This window comes from Silurus meridionalis, chromosome 11 (assembly GCF_014805685.1).
Source record: "Silurus meridionalis isolate SWU-2019-XX chromosome 11, ASM1480568v1, whole genome shotgun sequence".
NCBI lineage: Eukaryota > Metazoa > Chordata > Actinopteri > Siluriformes > Siluridae > Silurus > Silurus meridionalis.
In genome coordinates, this window is record NC_060894.1 from 16,555,780 (window position 1) to 16,573,749 (window position 17,970).

The following is a 17,970-nucleotide window of genomic DNA, read 5'->3' on the forward strand; positions in this document are numbered from 1 at the left end:
CAAACACTATTTAACTAAAGAGAAACATTCTTACAAGAAAGGAAAATCCATTATTAATGTGTAATTTACAAGCATCCCAGCAGTGCCAAGAACCTGAGACACTGTTACATGTTCATGAGCCACTTTCCGGCTCAGAAGTCACGTAATGAGAAATCTGACTTAATGCTGCATCTGCTTTAGCTGGAGGTGAACCAGTAGAGATAAAAAAACGGTCTTTTCTGGATAAAGTTCAACCAGAAATATACAAACTTAGGTTATTAGTACTCTATGTATGAATACACTGAGTTTGCATACTTGAATAATACTCTATTAAAATCAGTAACCATAGCATGGTCGTAATACATATACACTTAACTTAAAATGAGTGGCACACACCATTATTTGTATTATATACCCAGTGGGCATCAAGTGAAACTGACAGAGCAACTGAACAGAGTGCATGTGCACTTTGAATGTCTTTTCTTTCTTCTGCATAATACATGTTCATGTTTGGTGTTAGTTTCCCAGTGTGAAATCTGTAATAAAATATTTGCCTGCCTTCTTTTAATGAAATTCTCATATCTGGATGTGTGTGAATTAACACAAGTTTCTAGCAGGGCGGCAGGAAAACACCAATAACAAAATCACCATGTAGCACCTGTGAGGGATGAAATGACTTGGCACAATGAAATCTAATCTTTGTACCAAATTATATTTCTCACAATTGCATTTGAGTGTAAGGAGAAATATTTAACTTTAATATATAAAGTCTAGTACATTCAACAAGTACTTACAAAATGGAGTCAGATTGTTAGTTGCTCTTAATAGATTGTACGTATTAAGACAATACACATATATTTCAAAGTTCTGTACTAGGTGGATAGATAAATCTGTGCAGTGAATGTGATATTTGACCTAGATTTATTTTGTGTCTGGCACAAACTAATGCACATGACAGGCAGGTGTATACAATACGACAAGCAAACAACATGCTCGAATTTGTTTCACATAAACATTAAGGCTGGCACTGGCTCGAAAATCTATACACTTATCGCTCATCCAGAAACCACCCCCCAGACAGTGCTTACCTGACAAGACTTATGTGCCAAGTACAATACACCCCCAGATACTAAAGCGGATATACACATCCATGAGTAACCTATGGGGCAGCCAGCCATCTAGCATGCAGCCAAGCTGGTGGGTAATAAATTCTGATAGCCCACATTTCTTACAGTATATGCAGTCTGAATTTGTTCTGCAGGTGACACAATGATAAAACGCAGAGCCTATGCCAGCAATGTCACTTCTTCCTCCTCTCAATGTTAATCAGAAATGTTATTGATGTTTCAGCTCACTATTTGCTCAAGCTCTTTTAGTGTACCTTAACCTTAATTGCAAAAGTGGTTTCAGGTCTCTTTCAATAAATACATTCATTAGGATCACAGACTAACGATACCATCAGTCTTAAACTCTGTTGACAGTGTATATCGACGTAATACAATATACACTGATCAGACATAAATATAGTCCCTGACCACCTGCCTAATATTATGTTGTTCGCCCATTCTGATGCCAAAGCAGTCCTGATCCGTCGAGCATTAACAGCATTACGTTCTTCAGCTACAATAGCTTGTCTGTTGGATCGTGCATCAATGAGCCTCAGCCGCTTATGACCCTGCTGCTGGTTTACCATTGTGCCTTTCTTTGACCACTTTTGATAGATACTGACAAATGCAGACCGGGAACCCTACAAGAGCTGAAGGTTTGGAGATGCTCTGACCCAGTCGTCCAGCTATCACAATTTGGCCCTTGTCACACTCACTCTAATCCTTAGGCTTGCTCATTTTTCCTGCTTCTAACACATTGACTTCGAGGACAAAATGTTTACTTGCAAAATGTTCTGTATTGATTTATAATCACACTCTTGATATCACCCAAATGAGGATGGGTTCCCCTTTTGAGTCTGGTTCCTCTCAAGGTTTCTTCCTCATAACATCTAAGGAAGTTTTTCCTTGCCACAGTCGCCATGGCTGCTCATCAGGGATAAATACACATTGTTCGCCTAAACTGTTAAATTCTGTAAAGCTGCTTTGAGACAATGTCTGTTGTGAAAAGCGCTATAGAAATAAACTTGACTTGACTTATATATCCTAATATATCCCACCCACTAACATGTGCCACGATAAAGAGATAATCAGAGACAATCATTTCACTTCAGCTGTAATAATGTAATAATGTCATAATGTTATGCCAGATCAGTGTATACAAACTTAATTCTAGTGTTATTGAAGAATTAATTAATCTTTTAAATTCAAGTGATCAGTAAAATATGCGAATAACAATAATTATGCACCCTCACTGGATTTATTTCCATCCAACAATATTTAAGAATATTTGACCCACACTTTTCCTCTGATCAAGGGAACCCCCAACTCACATAAAAAAATAGTCAGACCTTCAAAATGCTAAATGCCATTACATTACTTCTGATGTTCTGCATCAACATCCAGACTTTATACCTCCCTTTAAAAATATATATCAATGTCTGCTATTGCTTTGCATTTATTTCTAGTTGGTGCTTTCTTGATTAATGTGCACTTTTTTCATTCTACAACATGAAAACCCTCATGGCCTTCAAGCACTCAGTGAGATAGATGTTCTTCCTGGTTTTTGAGAAGGCCATAAATTACAGCAGTTGTCATATAAACCATTAAAGGATAATCTTGGATTCTTTGTACAAGATTACCATCATTGCACCAGGAGAAAGATAAGCTTCTGTTTTGGAAGAGAAGCAATTCCACTGTTCACCACCAGAGATCAGTAATGACAGAATTCTGATTTGTTACCAAGGTTACCCCTGATCACTCACACCTGTTTGCAATTAAGCCCATTATAATCCCTGCATGGGTTTTTTCAGCGGTGTTTTGCTCTTTAATAAACCTGTCACTTGGAACCACCTCAGTAATATCCCTCTAATTGTCCCATTGGGAAATGCAGAAAAAAAAACAGAAAGAAAAGTATTTAGTACGAGAATTTAGTTTAGGGTTAAGAAGATGTGTGACGATTCCATGATTTTGGTTTCATCTGCAATCCACTGCTATTACAGTTAGTATGCATGCAAACTAAAAAAAATACAGAAAAGACAAACTAAAAAGAAAAGACATTAAAAAAAAGATTCGCCGATTTGCTGCTCATTCGATGCATCAGCATTAAAGTTAACAATGTGATGCATTGTTTAAAAAAAGTGTGCATCAGATACAAGTTAGCATTTGTATCGCAATGTATCATATTTGATCAGATTTGCATCAGTAAAAACTTACGTATAATTATTAGTAGATGTACAAATTTTATCATTTAGAAAGTGACCAATAATTTGTGATCAATAATTTATATGTAGATTAATTTCGCCCTCGCTAAACTGTTTTTTAAGAGCGTTCTCTCAGCACCACTGCAGCTTCATGAAAATGAGGTATCACAACACTACAGAGACCAAGGTGTGTCCTGAGAGTCACATAGAATTTACTGTAGATTAACATGGCAGAGGTAAAGCTTTCTGGAGACAGAACCGGAAAAGAACATCTGGTTTTATTTAATATTTATCTTTTTTTTTCACTACAAAGGCCTGGTGTTAGAAGTCACTTAAATTAATTGATGCTTTGCTGTCTGTCTAAATCAAAGAAACTATCTGTACCATATGGAATTGCATAACATCATGTTTTTCCATTGCATTGTATTTCATTGAATTGCATGGTATTCAATAAAATGAAATTCAAAACACATTGCATCGTAATAGGGGCATCGAGATGCAAATCACATTCCTCACAAAAGTGAGTACACCCCTCACATTTCCGCAACCCTTATATTAAAAGACTGGAGGTATTATAACACCTGACTACATTTAGCTTTTTTAAATTCAATACCAAACTTTTTTCACTAACACTATTAGGTTTTTCTGAAACCAGAGGGTCATACAGAGGGAACAGGCCTCGTAATGGTCAATCAAAAGTTGAGTCATTGTCCTGTGTGTCAGGTGCAGAAGCTGGCTTCTAAAAACAGATGCAAAAGTGCTGCCAGCATTGCTTTAGAGGTTGCAGAAGCGAAAGGTCTGCTTGTCAGTGCTCAGACCATACGCCACACACTGCAACAAGTCAGTTTGCAGGCCGTCGTCCCAGAAGAAAGCCTCTTCTGAATCTGGCTCACAAGAAAACCCGCAAACAGTTTGCAAAGACTACCTTTCTAAGAGCATTAATTACTGGAACCATGTCCTGTGGCCCAATGAGACTAGGATATAATTGTTTGGCTTAAATGGTGTTGGTAGCATGGTGGTGGTGGCATCATGGTCTGGGGCTGCATGAGTGCAGCTTGACTGGTACCACCTTCCCTCAGGGTAACCAAGTCCCTGGTTATCTTCAAGCAAGCTTTCTCTTCCTGAAATATTTAAACTTAGACTTTCCAAGTTTGCTTTTTATGTAATAAAATAAATCATCAGGGTTTTTTTTTGTTTGTTTGTTTTATTTGTTTTAAAGTTGTAATCTAGCGTACCAGTGAAGATTTATTTATTGATAGAGACTCAAAGCACTTTTTTGTACGTCGCTCTGGACAAGGGAACAAATGTAAATGTCAATGTAAATGCTGCTGGTATTGGGAAGCTGCAGATCAATGAGGGAAATATAGATTCTAACCGGTACTGTGACATGCTGAAGCAGAACATGATGCCCTCCCTTCAGAAACTCTGCCAAACGGCAGTTTTCCAACATAATAATGACCCAAATACACCACCCATGATAAAAACTGCCTTGATGAGGAAGCTGAGGATGAAGGTAATGGAATAGCCAAGTTTTTTCCAGACCTAAACCCTTTTGAGTACCTGTGGGGCATCCTCATGCAGAAGGTGGAGAAGCACCATGTGTCTAACATCCAGCAGCTCCGTGATGTCATTTTAGAGGAATGGAAGAGGATCCCAGCAACAATCTGTTTTGATCTTTGTCATTTCTCTCTAAAAAGATTCTTGCAATTTTTCCGTCCATGTTTTGCAGCTTCCATCCTTCTATTCATATAGTACGTAATGGTACCATTTTTTCATAGAAGATCACAATATGCTCTCACATATAATCCACTTTGAACCACAAAATAAAAAAACAAACAAAAAAAAACTTCGAACCACAAAATAAAAACAGTAAAATTATTTGAAGACGCTGGGAAAAAAAAGCTACACTAACCTGCTTTAGTCAGTTTCTCAAAGGGAAAGACAAAATTAGCTGTGAAAACAACAAATCACATTACATTATAGGAGGGAAGTTTTGAAAGCAAAAAAAATAAGATTTATTATCCCCGGGAAAACAATAATTCCTTTAACATGCCTCCTTATTCTGCCAAGTCATTGCCTTCATAATTACATGCTCCATCTGCTTCTCTCTCTTCTTTCTCTCTCACTCTGTCCAAATTAATTTAGGCCACTTTCAGTAATGTCTAGACAGTTGTAATCTAGCTCCCCTAACAAGTGGGGTGATTCTTGGGAAAGATTGTTAAAGACGCATTTTCTGTTCATTTTGTGATCTGATTTTGACTTTGCTCTGTTCTTCTAAGTTTAAGTTTTCAAATAACTTTATCATACGTTGCCCTTGTGTCTTCTATGAGGAATAGCAGGGGAATAAGAGGGGATTGGTTTTGAATTTGCTCACGTAAAGGCATAAAAAAATGTTTTATTCCATGCAACCCTGTAGAAATGTTCCTGATCGAACCCTAAAATTACCCACTGCAGCAACTCTTGTTTAATTCTCTCTCTCTCTCTCTCTCTCTCTCTCTCTCTCTCTCTCTCTCTCTCTGTACCTCTCTCATATTGTGTACGTGTGTTGCGAACACGTTTTCAAATGTTCCTGTAGAATCTAACTTTTGACTGAACAAGTCTATAGAACCCTTCAATCTATGTTTGTGTTTGTAATTCATATTCAACGACCTTGTATGCACTTTAAGCTACTGAAGAATCTGTAGCGCAATGCAGTGATGTGAATGGGGTTTTGTCAGAGCACACTTGAAGGTGGCATGTCTCTTTAGAATAGTTCAGACATTCAGTGGCTCACTACCTCTCTCTTTGTCTCTTTCTCCCTCTTTCTCACTCTTTCTCCTTGCTGTCCTTCATTTTTTTCTTAATAAAGCCAAATCAGGTTAGTTTGGTGCCATTTGGATTACTGCTAGTGCACAGAACTAATAACTAAACCCAGAAGAACTTGCCCAACACCCAATAGTGTTCACACAAAAACGACACCCAGCGTTGCAAACTTGCACCAGCCTTACCAATTAAGTGCTTGTGGTTGTGTAACATCCTGCATTTTTGTTCCAGTTCCTCAAACCATGGATAATATATGAGTTGTTTTGACACTAGTTTTAACACACCACAAAACAGTAACACAAGGCTGCATGCACAGTCACAGGGTGCACTGACCATTATAAGTTTATTCCATAAACATCGGGAGTTGTGCAACTGTGCTATTCTGACCACGTGCGTACTCTGCCACTAGCTCTCCTCAAACGTGAGTTTCTCACCAGAAACAACATGATCTCACTTCCACACCCATGTTACTTGCCAGATTTGGCTCCTGCAGACTTTGCGATCTTCCCAAAGATAAAGATCTAGCATAAATTTTTCTGTTTTGACACAATTGCGAAGATCCAGCACGAATAGCAGAAGGTGTTTGATACACTTCGAAAAAACTTACAGGACACATTCTAGAAGTGGCAGGAACACTAGGAGCGCTGTTTTCCCGAGCAAGGGAACTATTTTGAAGGTGTCGTCTTCTTCTTCTTCTTTCGAGTTCACCCATTAGGGGTTGCCAAAGTGAATGATCCGTCTCCATACCCCCCTGTCCTCTACATTACGAACAAACTACCTGCATGTCTTCCCTTACCACACTTTCTCTTTTGCTTCTTCCTGGCTGCTCTAACCTCAGCATTCTTCCCCATGATATACCCCGTGTCCCTCCTCTGCACATGTCCAAACCATCTCCCTCACCCTGTCTCCAAAACGTCCTACATGCATGTAAATCTAATAAACTCTATTCTAACCATCCTCTGTCCATCCTCGTCACTCCTAATGAAAATTTTAACATCATTAACTCTGCTACCTCCAGCTCCACCTCCTGTCTTTTACTCAATGCCACTGTCTCTAAACCATACAACATCGCAGGTCTCACCTCCTTCCTATAAACTTTCCCTTTCACTCTTGCAGATACTTTTCTATCACAAATCACTCCTGCTATCACTCTTCTCCAGCCACTCCACCCTGCCTGCACTATTTTTTTCACTTCTCTAACACACTCTCCATTACTTTGCACTGTTGACCCCAGGTACCTAAACTCCTCCACCTTCTCCACCTCTTCTCGCTGCAACCGCACCACTCCACTGCCCTCTCTCTCATTCACACACATGCACTCTGTCTTACTCCTACTGACTTTCATTCCCCTTCTCTCCAGCGTGTACCTCCACCTCTCCAGACTCTTCTCAACCTGCTCTCACCACAAATCACAGAAGTGACAGTGTGTAAACATAGACAAATAAAGTACTTTCATGTAAACAGAGCTAGTCTTAAATCTTTTTGATACCACCTCGAACCTACAAACAATCAATTATCTTTAGTACTAGTTCACCTTGGTCAGCCTACCAACACTAAACCCAAGGTCCAAGGTCAGAAGCGATTGACCCTGGATGGCCATGTGAAGAATGTCATGGAAATAAGCCATAAGACCTATTTTGCTAGTCATGTAGACAGTGTACATCAACCTTAAAACTATAGTTAAACATGCTAAAGTAAAACACACATTTATTTAGAATCATGGCATCTATCATGATGTTACACATATGTCTTCCGCCATGACAGGTTTATGATGTGGTAAGCCCACAAGGTCCAAACGAAGTGGTGCCTTGTATAGTGGTGCCTTGTATGAATTTACTACTTCACATATACTATACTTCACATATGATGTGGTAAGCCCACAAGGTCCAAACGAAGTGGTGCCTTGTATAGTGGTGCCTTGTATGAATTTACTACTTCACATATACTAGTGAATCATTTGCCTTTCTAAGCATTTCATGATTTTCAGTCCTTGTGTATGTTTTTTATATTTTTCAGGACAAAAATCTTTTGAAAAATAGGAACAATAATTTGATCACAAAGACTATTGCAGCAACTCATTGCACCACCAATGAGAACAGCTGCAGCCTTGCAGTCCCAAGCCCTATTTGTCCCTGATTTCACAGGTGTAATTTGTCCCAGGGTCATTGCAGTGCTGCTAGAGTGTGTGAAAAGAAAAAAGAACACACACACAAAAAACCAAAAAAACAAGTGCACCATTGCTCATGAAAATTTTGTTTGCGACAGGAGCACACAGCGGATTAGATTGCTGTCCCAGTACAATCATTTTAAGTTCTGAAATTCTTCTAATAGCTTCAACATTGCTTGTTACTAAAAGCAACTGATTATGACTAAGTGATCAATTAATGACTAATTCACAAATCAAATACTCTATGGATTATTTAATGGTTTGATACAGTTTACTCCAAGACAGTAAAAGCTGCAGTGTCTGTGTAATTGTTTTGAATAGATCATTTGGAGAATAGATGGCAAATGATTTAAAAACCAAAGCTCGTCCTAAAGAGTAAGCATTTCCCTCAGCTTACAGCTTAATTTCTTGGAGCTTCCAGTTCTTTGAAAGGCAAGTCAGCCCACGATTTCATTATGATATGGCAAAGATAAATTAATCACAGGCCTAATTATGTGCCATCAATATTCCAATCCTATTGAGCAGTTTTGTACATTAGTATTAATCATGCAGCAGCTTCTCTAAAGTCCTAAGAATATGTCCTTGCCGTATATTAGTTTCATGAATATCAATCATGTTTCTGAGCTAGACTACAGATGCTGTGTCCCAAAAGTACTGATTATGACATTACCAGTTTCCTAAGCCCATTTCTTTGAACTTTGAAGACTCATTTACGTTTTTGCTGAACCCACAACTTGATAGATGGTAGATGGATAGATAGATGGATGGATAGATGATAGATAGATTGACTTTTTGACTTTTAGCCCCTACTTGCTGTTATAATAACCTCCACTCTTCTGGGAAGATGTTTCACTAGATTATGGAAGGTGCTTGTGAAGATTTGTGCTCATTCAGTCACAGGGCATTAGTAAAGGCAGGTACTGATAAGGTGAAGTGTAAGGAGGCCTAGGGTGCAACCAGCATTCCAATTCATACCAAAGGTGTTTAAGAGCTCTACTGCAGTCCACTTAAGATCTTTCACTCCTACTCGTGTAAACCAGATCTTCATGAAGCTTGCTGTGTGGAAAGGGGCATTTTCATGCTGGAACAGGTTTGGGTTTTCCTATATCAAGTTAAAAGTATATTTTATGCTACCACATCCAAAGACATTTAACTTCCACCTGTAAGTTTATGGAATAGTTTGGGAAAAAAACACATACTTTTTGTATATATAGCGTAGATCAAAAAATTTTTAGCTGCATATAGTAGTCCATGGCACCTAATCTAAACCACACATTTGCAGTTTCTGTAGTGGTCTGAAAATAAATTTCCAGATGAACCAAATAAGGTGTTATAGAAAGAGCAGAAAATCCACAATGCATGGGGTTTACACCACAAGACATAGATGTATTATTGTGGGTTAGGATCTCTGGTGGAAACTCAAATTTCATAGAATCATTTATTTCTAATCCCAAAGTTCTATTTAGCTGCAAAGCATATTTAAGTTCTCCTTTTTTGGAATGAAATTATATTGCTGGCCATTAAAGGCCCTTAGCACTGAGTAATCCAGCAATTTAAACAATCCCTGACTCAAGAATTACCCCTGAGAGAACAGACAATTTTTTCAGGAAAGTATCTATTTCCTACCTGGCAAAAAAAAGAAAAAAGAAAAAGAGGAGCATGTTAAAAATGGAATAAATCAAGTCCAAGGTTGTTCAAAAAGTCACCTGTTAAGTGAGGATTTGGACATTAGCTGGTAACCTGAATGTTGAAAAGTCCAGACTCCTACAAATCATCTAATTTAACAAAATGAATATATGTTTAAATTAATTTTTTATTTTTTTACTGATGTCTTCAGTACTGAGGCATGACTCCTTCTTCATGAACAATTTACAGACTCAATCATCAAGCAGTAAGCATCCTCCTTTTTGGTTAATATAGCTTCATCATGTTTCCTATGTATCAACAAAATCTTCACAAATAAAGTAATTCTCTTCATAAGTTCCTAAGATAACAATTTTCCTAACACACAAATAGTTTCGTGTGTGAAATCAAATGTCTTCTGACATTTTCAGTATCATATTATTTTCATATTACATGTTGGGATAAAATGGTTTTATGTTAAGAACTCTTTTGTTCCCCAGAAAAAGGTTCAAAACATTTCCTATAACAACAATTCCTATAACAGAGGGCTCTTTCAAAAAAAGTTAAACCACTACATAAAGCTAAACACTATTTTTTTCTTCCATTTTTTTTAACCATTAATAGAAGCTTAAAGAACCTTTTCACAAAGGTATCATAACATGTTCTTGTGCAATAATTTATAATTACATTACTGGGGTTAGTCAACAGACCACCAGCAAAAAAAAATAATGCCACACCTGTGTTGAATTTATACTTTCTTTTATTTTTGTACTTTCTTTATTACCACGGATGTCTCAAACAAGTGTGATATACAATATCAATATCATGATCGATTATAAGTATTGCACCTGGCCTGTAAGCATAAGCCTTAAAAATACCAGTGTAAAATACTTGTCTACAACATTTACATTCAATGTTATCATGTTTCCTAGTTCATAGCTTTTTTGTCCTCAAATTCTTGATTGTTTTAGTTAAGGTAAGTATTCCTAGCAGTTTAAGCAAACAAACAAACAAGCACACAAATAAATAATTAGATGAATACATTTAGATTTCATCATGCCCAAACTAAATTTACTTCTTCCAGGGGTCTCTGATGCGAGCTACAACACCCATGGTGTCAGGCTGTTATCAGGGGAAAAAAACACACAACAACACCATGTGGCATAAAATGTTTTTTCAGTTTAATGCAGGATACAATATTTTATTTATATTATTATTATTTATACATCGAACAAAACCTTAGTTAAACTTACTCCTTCTTTGGTAATAAAGACACTGAAAACTAGAGATGTGTTAGCCCAGACAGGATGTCACGTATACTTCGAACTCACATCATATCTATCCTAGAGTCTTTTCACAAACACCATGGGAATGTGTGTTAGAGAAACAGGTGTAAGGTCCTCTTAAAATTGAGAAACAAACGAATTAATCAATAATAATAACCACATTCCTCAACATATAGTAAACGAGACATGTACTGGGGGAAAACGACGAATGTTCACGTTTCCTTAGCCTGAAAGACGTGCTTGAGAAATTCTGCGTCATATTCTGAGTCACAAGGTCACCTTGCAGCTTTGTGGCTCACAATGATGCCCGTCACAACAATGTGACAGCAATGTCCTGGCAAGCATCCAGTCTATTTACCAACACCTGAATGGACCTAGGCTTGTGTGTGGAGGTTTGCACACACACACACACACACACACACACACACACACACACACACTACATTACGGGGACATATTTCATTTCCTGTGTGTGTGTGTGTGTGTGTGTGTGTGTGTGTGTGTGTGTGTGTGTGCAAACCTCCACACACAAGCCCAGTTCCATTCAGGTGTTGTGTGTGGAGGTATATACACACACACACATATTTCTTGTGTGTGTGTGTTTGTGTGTGTGTGTGTGTGTGTGTGTGTGTGTTTGTGTGTGTGTGTGTGTGTACATACAAACACACACACACACACACACACACACACACACACACACACACACACACACACACACAAGAAATATGTCCCAGTAATGTAGTGTGTGTGTGTGTGTGTGTGTGTGTGTGTGTGTGTGTGTACATACAAACAGCATGCTTTATTGAGCTTGTGGTCAGTTCTTTTATTGCCCTGGCTGCTATAGATTCATCTCTTGGCATGGTACCTGTAAATGACAGCCATTTCAGCCAATGAGAACTAACAGAGGGCGGGGCTTGGGCTCGCTCCTCTCCCGTGGAAATAATCAATGGGCACTCAGTCACCGCGCTGCCGCAAGTTGCGCTGGATTTCAAATCGGGCTCCACTCTTTCCCCAATGCGCTCCTCACAAACACGCGCCAGTTGTGTAGTGATCGCACTGTAAGAGCGTCGGGAGCAAACGGAGCTTCTGAGGGCAAGAAGAAAAGCAAGAAGATCAGAAGCATCACCGTCAGGGACAGTTTAGAGAATGTTCACCCCGGTGGGCTGCGTGCTTGCGGCGTGGCTGCTCGCGCTCGTCGTGTATCCAGGTAACGGGCAACGCTGTGAACGCGTGTGACTGCGTCCTCTTTATAGAGTTCATGTAACAGCTGCATGATGCTCATCTTACTGACTGCTGAACTGCAACTTCTAAAAGAGCAATGCAAAGATACAGAGACACTAAGATAACTACTACTTTTACTAATACTTCTACTAGTACAAGTACTGCTACTGTTACAACTTTTAATAATAATACAATAATTATTACTGCTGCTACTATTACTATTACTACTATTACTGCTATTATTACTAATACTGCTGCTACTACTACAAGTACTGATACTGCTAGTACTATTTCTTTTACCATTACTATCACTGCTGCTATTACTACTTTTACTATTACTACTAGCTATTACTGCTATTATAACTACATTTGCTGTTACTGCTACTCATATAACTACTATTGCTACTATTACTTTTACAATTACCATCATTTTAACCACTACAATTACTACTATTACTATCACTGCTGCTGCTACTACTATCACTGTACATCAAGTACTGCTACTATTACTAGTGCTACTTATTACTAGTGCAGACTGCTATAATAAGTAATACTGCTACTACTGTAACTACTACTACTATTGCTAGTATAATTTCTATTATTAATACTACAACAACTACCAGAATCACAGTCACTGCTGCAACTACTGTTATTTTTACTGCTGTTATTACTATTACTAGTCCTTCTGCTATTACTACTATTACCTCTACAATAACTATTACTGTTACTATTACAATGGCTACTACTGCTACTGACAACTACTATCTATTACTATTACTACTGCTGCTACTATTGCTGCATTTAACTAATACTTCTGCTTCTCCTTTTGCTGCTACTACTATTACTACTGTACTACTAATGATGCTATTACTTCTACGAGTACTTTTACTGCTAATATTGCTCTGGCAACATTTAGAACTGATGACCACTTTTTCTTTTAATGCTGCTGATACTATTGCTGTTACTGTCACTACTATTACTGCTGCTATTACTACTACAAATTCTACTATTACACTGCTGCTGCGGCTCTAAATGCTATATTACCATTAGTAATACTACTATTATTATTATTGCTGTTACTCTACTATTACTGCTATGAAAACTTATACTGCTACTGTTACTACTATTGCAATCACTAACTATTACTATCACTGCTGCTACTAAAATTGCAATTACTACAACTACTATTCCTTCAACTATTACTTCTACTATTACTACTACAACTACTATTACTTCTACTATTACTACTACAACTACTTCTACTAATAGTGCAACTATAACTTCTACTATTACTACTACAACTACTATTCCTGCAACTTTTACTACTACAACTACTATTACCTCTACTATTACTACTACAACTACTTCTACTATTACTGCAACTATTACTTCTACTATTACTACTACAACTACTATTCCTTCAACTATTCCTGCAACTATCACTACTACAACTACTACTATTACTGCCTATGCTGCTATTATTATTATTATTACTGCTGCTACTACTATTACGACTAGTCCTGCTGCTATAACTAGTGCTACTATTACTGCTACTCTTTTATTTCTTTTATTATAACTATTACTGCTGTTTCTACTGTCACTATTATTTCTTTAACAATTACTAATATTCATGCAATTACTAGGCTACTACTAATTACTATCTTTTACTATTACTGCTACTACTATTACATCTACTGTTACTACTCCAACTATGACTATTACTGTCACTGTTGCTGCTACTATTACAGCTAATTATAATGATTACTGCTGATTCTACTACTATTAATACTGTTATTGTTACTACAAGTACCATTGTACTACTTCTATTACTACAACAGCTGATGCTACAACTGCTAACTAATAATGCTACTATTACTAGGCCTACTATTTTTGTAACACTATTACTATTTTTAAAACTAATACTGCTACTGTTCTACTAATATTATAACTACTTTTACTTCTACTATTACTACTACAACTAATACTATTACTTTCACTGCTTCTGCTGCTATTATTAATACTGCCACTACTATTACAATTAATACTGCTGCTATTATTAATGCTACTATTGCAGTTACTTTACTATTACTGCACCTAAAACTAATACTCTTACTACTAGTATTGCAACTACTAACTATTTCTTTTAGTACTGCTACTAGGATTGCTATTACTACTACAATTATTCCTGCTACTATTATTCTACCTTTACTACAACTACTACTATTACAACTAATACTGCTGCTATTATTAGTGCTACTAATACTGCTACTCTTTTATCACAGTTTTTATAACTAATACTGCTGTTTCTACTGTTAGTACTATTACTTCCACAGTTACTAATATTGCTATTACTATGGCTACGACTACTGACGACTACTATCTGTTACTTTTACTGCTACTACTGTGTTTATTTGTTCTACTACAACTATTATTTTTCATTTGTACATCATTACTGTACTTAAGTAGATTTTTTTGATACTGTATATGTACTTCACTATTTATTTTTCAGAGAACTTTCACTCATTACATTTTTTACACAAATGTCTGTACTGTCTGCTTCTTACATTTCCAGAACAGGCTGGCTTCTTTAGTTTTATTATCTTTGGTGACATGATCAATATTTTTTTCTTCTCAATGCGGGCCGTTTTCAGGCCATCAATCTATTTCTTGTCATTGCATAGGGTTTTCAACCTGCCACTGGTGTATCATTTCCTGGCTCACACCTAGGCTAGCCAATGAAGCTAACAACAAGCAAGGCGGAAGGCAACAAGTAGTATGGCTTATGTTTTTGAGACCGAGGGATTTGGACATTCCTGATCACCATCATCTTTTCTCTGCTTGTGTTCTTATGGTGGTTGTTAAGCCTGGGAATGTTTATTAGGTAACAACATTTGAAACTATTTTGTATTAATGTACTAATATGATGTAAGGTCCAGGTTCCAGTGTGACCAAATGTACAGCATCTATAAGTACTTGTCAGAGCCCATACTTCTTAACTTGTGTGAAATAGTGTAGTCAATACTTCAACTTTAAAACGTTTAGTCTTGTTGAACAAGTATTTATACTTCTACTTGAGGAAAGGATGTGTGTACTTTTGTTATCTCTGGCTATTATACCGAATACTGTTGCTTCTACTGGTACTACTATTACTACTACTAGTCCTACTATTACTTTTACAAGTACTATTACTGCTGCTGTTGACTACTAACTATTACTTTCACTTCTGCTACTACCATTGCATTTACTGCCACTACTTTTGCTGCTAATACTGTATTACATCTACTATTGGCTGCTGCTGATATTATTACTGCTGCTAATAGTATTACAATAAGTACCGCTACTTTTACTAGTGCTACTATTACTGCTGTTCTTCTATTACTGCAATTATAACTAATACTGCTGCTACTACAAGTAGTGCTACTGTTACTTCTACTATTTCTACAATAGCTATTACTGCTGCTAGTACTATGGCTACTACTACAGACTACTACTAACTACTACTGCTATTTGCTAGTACTAGTGGTGCACCTACTATTACTTTTACTATTACCACTACAACTACTATTTCTGTGACTGTCACTGCTGCTCCTACTAACGTTATTACTGCTGCTACAACTATTACTTCTACTCTATTATTACTTCTATGATAACTAATACTGCTGATACAACTATTGCTTCTACTATTACCACTACAACTACTACTTCTGTGACTGTCGCTCCTGCTGCTACTACTGTTATTACTGATGCTAAAACTAGTGCTGCTATTACTGCTAATCGATTATTATAGGACTATTACAAGTACCTCTACTGTTAATAGCACTACTATTACTATGACTGTTGCTAATTCTGCTTGTGTTACAGCTGACTCTACTATTACAACTGTTACCTCTTTTAATATTGCTACTATTACTGCTACTCTACTATTACTGTTATTATGTAATGAATACTTCTGCTAGAAATACTGTTAATATGGCTCCTACAAGTACTTTTACTAATTTTTAAGACTATTGCTGCTACTTCTACAGCTGCTACTACACTTGCTCTATATGTTACTACTATTTATTAGTTGTTATTAGTATTATTAGAGTTGCCACACGTACTACCACTACTACTACTACTACTTGACTTGAACTCTAGCAGTAGAAGTGCTAGAGTTCAAGTGAAGTAAAGAAGCTTTTATTGTCATTTTAACTTTATATTTTATAGCTTTTGCAGTACACAGTAAAATGAGACAACATTTCCCAATTTACATTTGTGGCATTTAGGAGACGCCCTTATCCAGAGCGACGTACAAAAGTGCCTTAAATCTCTAGCAATAAATAAATCTACACTGGTACGCAAGATTAAAAACTTAATAGAAATATACCTCTTAAATTCTACAAAGCCAGAACCCTGGTGCTACAGAAAACAGTATCGAGCTACATAACAGAACACAGAGCTAAGGATTCAAATAAGTTGTCCTATCCACATAAAGTGCATTGAGCAACCTACAGTAGTGCAAACAGTTAAAGACAAAATACAGTGCAAACAGACAATACAATACAGTGCAGGACAGACTTTAGACTTCTATTACTAGTAAACCTTTTGCTAATACTGTTACAATTTCTACTTCTTTTACTATTACTACTACAACTGTCATTACTGCTACCAATATTACGATTGCTACTACTACTAAAATTGCCGCTGGTAATGTAAATCTTTTTGTTGAGAAACTACTGATCTCTGTATTTACTCTTCAAGGTCTGGGTTGTAGCCTTTGAAAAAACTTTGGGCACTTTTTATATACATTCTCAAGAAAAGCATTCTAATCTGCACCCAACCTTTCTTGTGATATTGTGGTATCCTTCATTCACCATTAGTGTGCATAGTGAGTACCTTTTAAAGCTTTACTCTAAAAAGTAATTATGGAAGATTATATAGCTTACAAAAGACATAAGACAAGGGTGCCACCCTAGTGGCAACGGAAAGGTACAGTTTCGAGTGGACGGAGGAATGTGAAATTTGCTGATGTGTGTAGACAAGAGCAGCTGCTGAGAATGCAGCAGAGGAGGTGAGGGGACGGCTGATCACTTATTCATGTCTGGGTTAATCTGGAGTGTCAGGAAATTAACCAAGAAAAGACGCAAAAGCTGGGGCTTGAACCAAATGAGAGATATACACTGTAGCAAAAAAATGCCAATTGTATCTTGTGCATTTGCAGAATGTCGTTTTTTAATAGTTTTTTTTTTTTGAGTGCTCTTAATTAATAAACAATTGAACTTAATTTGTGTTCTGGGAATAACTAATATGTTTAATATTATCTCTTGTTAGCCTCTTCATGGTTTCTGCTCAGTTCTGCTTAGATTTGTACCCTTGTTCCACAATTTAGGTTTTGTTTTTTGCAACTTTGTGTATTTTGTGTTTTGTTTGTTTTGTTTGTTTGTCCACTTCACTCTTAATTACATGACAGATAACATGGATGCAGTGAAAAATCTGTTTAGACTCCATACATGAGCAAGAGTAGCAGCTCAGTGAGAGCCAAAAGCAGCTTAACAGGCTTGATGGACTCTTGAACCGGCTCCTGTCATGGCAGGACATCGAGCAGC

General features: G+C 37.0%; 1 protein-coding gene across 1 annotated transcript in view; it reads left to right on the forward strand.

Annotated features, from left to right (window-relative positions):
• The first annotated feature begins 12,124 nt into the window (after window positions 1-12,124).
• Window positions 12,125-17,970, forward strand: part of opcml (opioid binding protein/cell adhesion molecule-like) — a 239,027-nt gene continuing 233,181 nt past the window's right edge. The window contains exon 1 of the mRNA XM_046861778.1: window positions 12,125-12,371. Within this exon, the coding sequence (XP_046717734.1) occupies window positions 12,311-12,371 (61 nt within the window). The 5' untranslated portion in view covers window positions 12,125-12,310. The remainder of the gene's footprint in view (window positions 12,372-17,970) is intronic.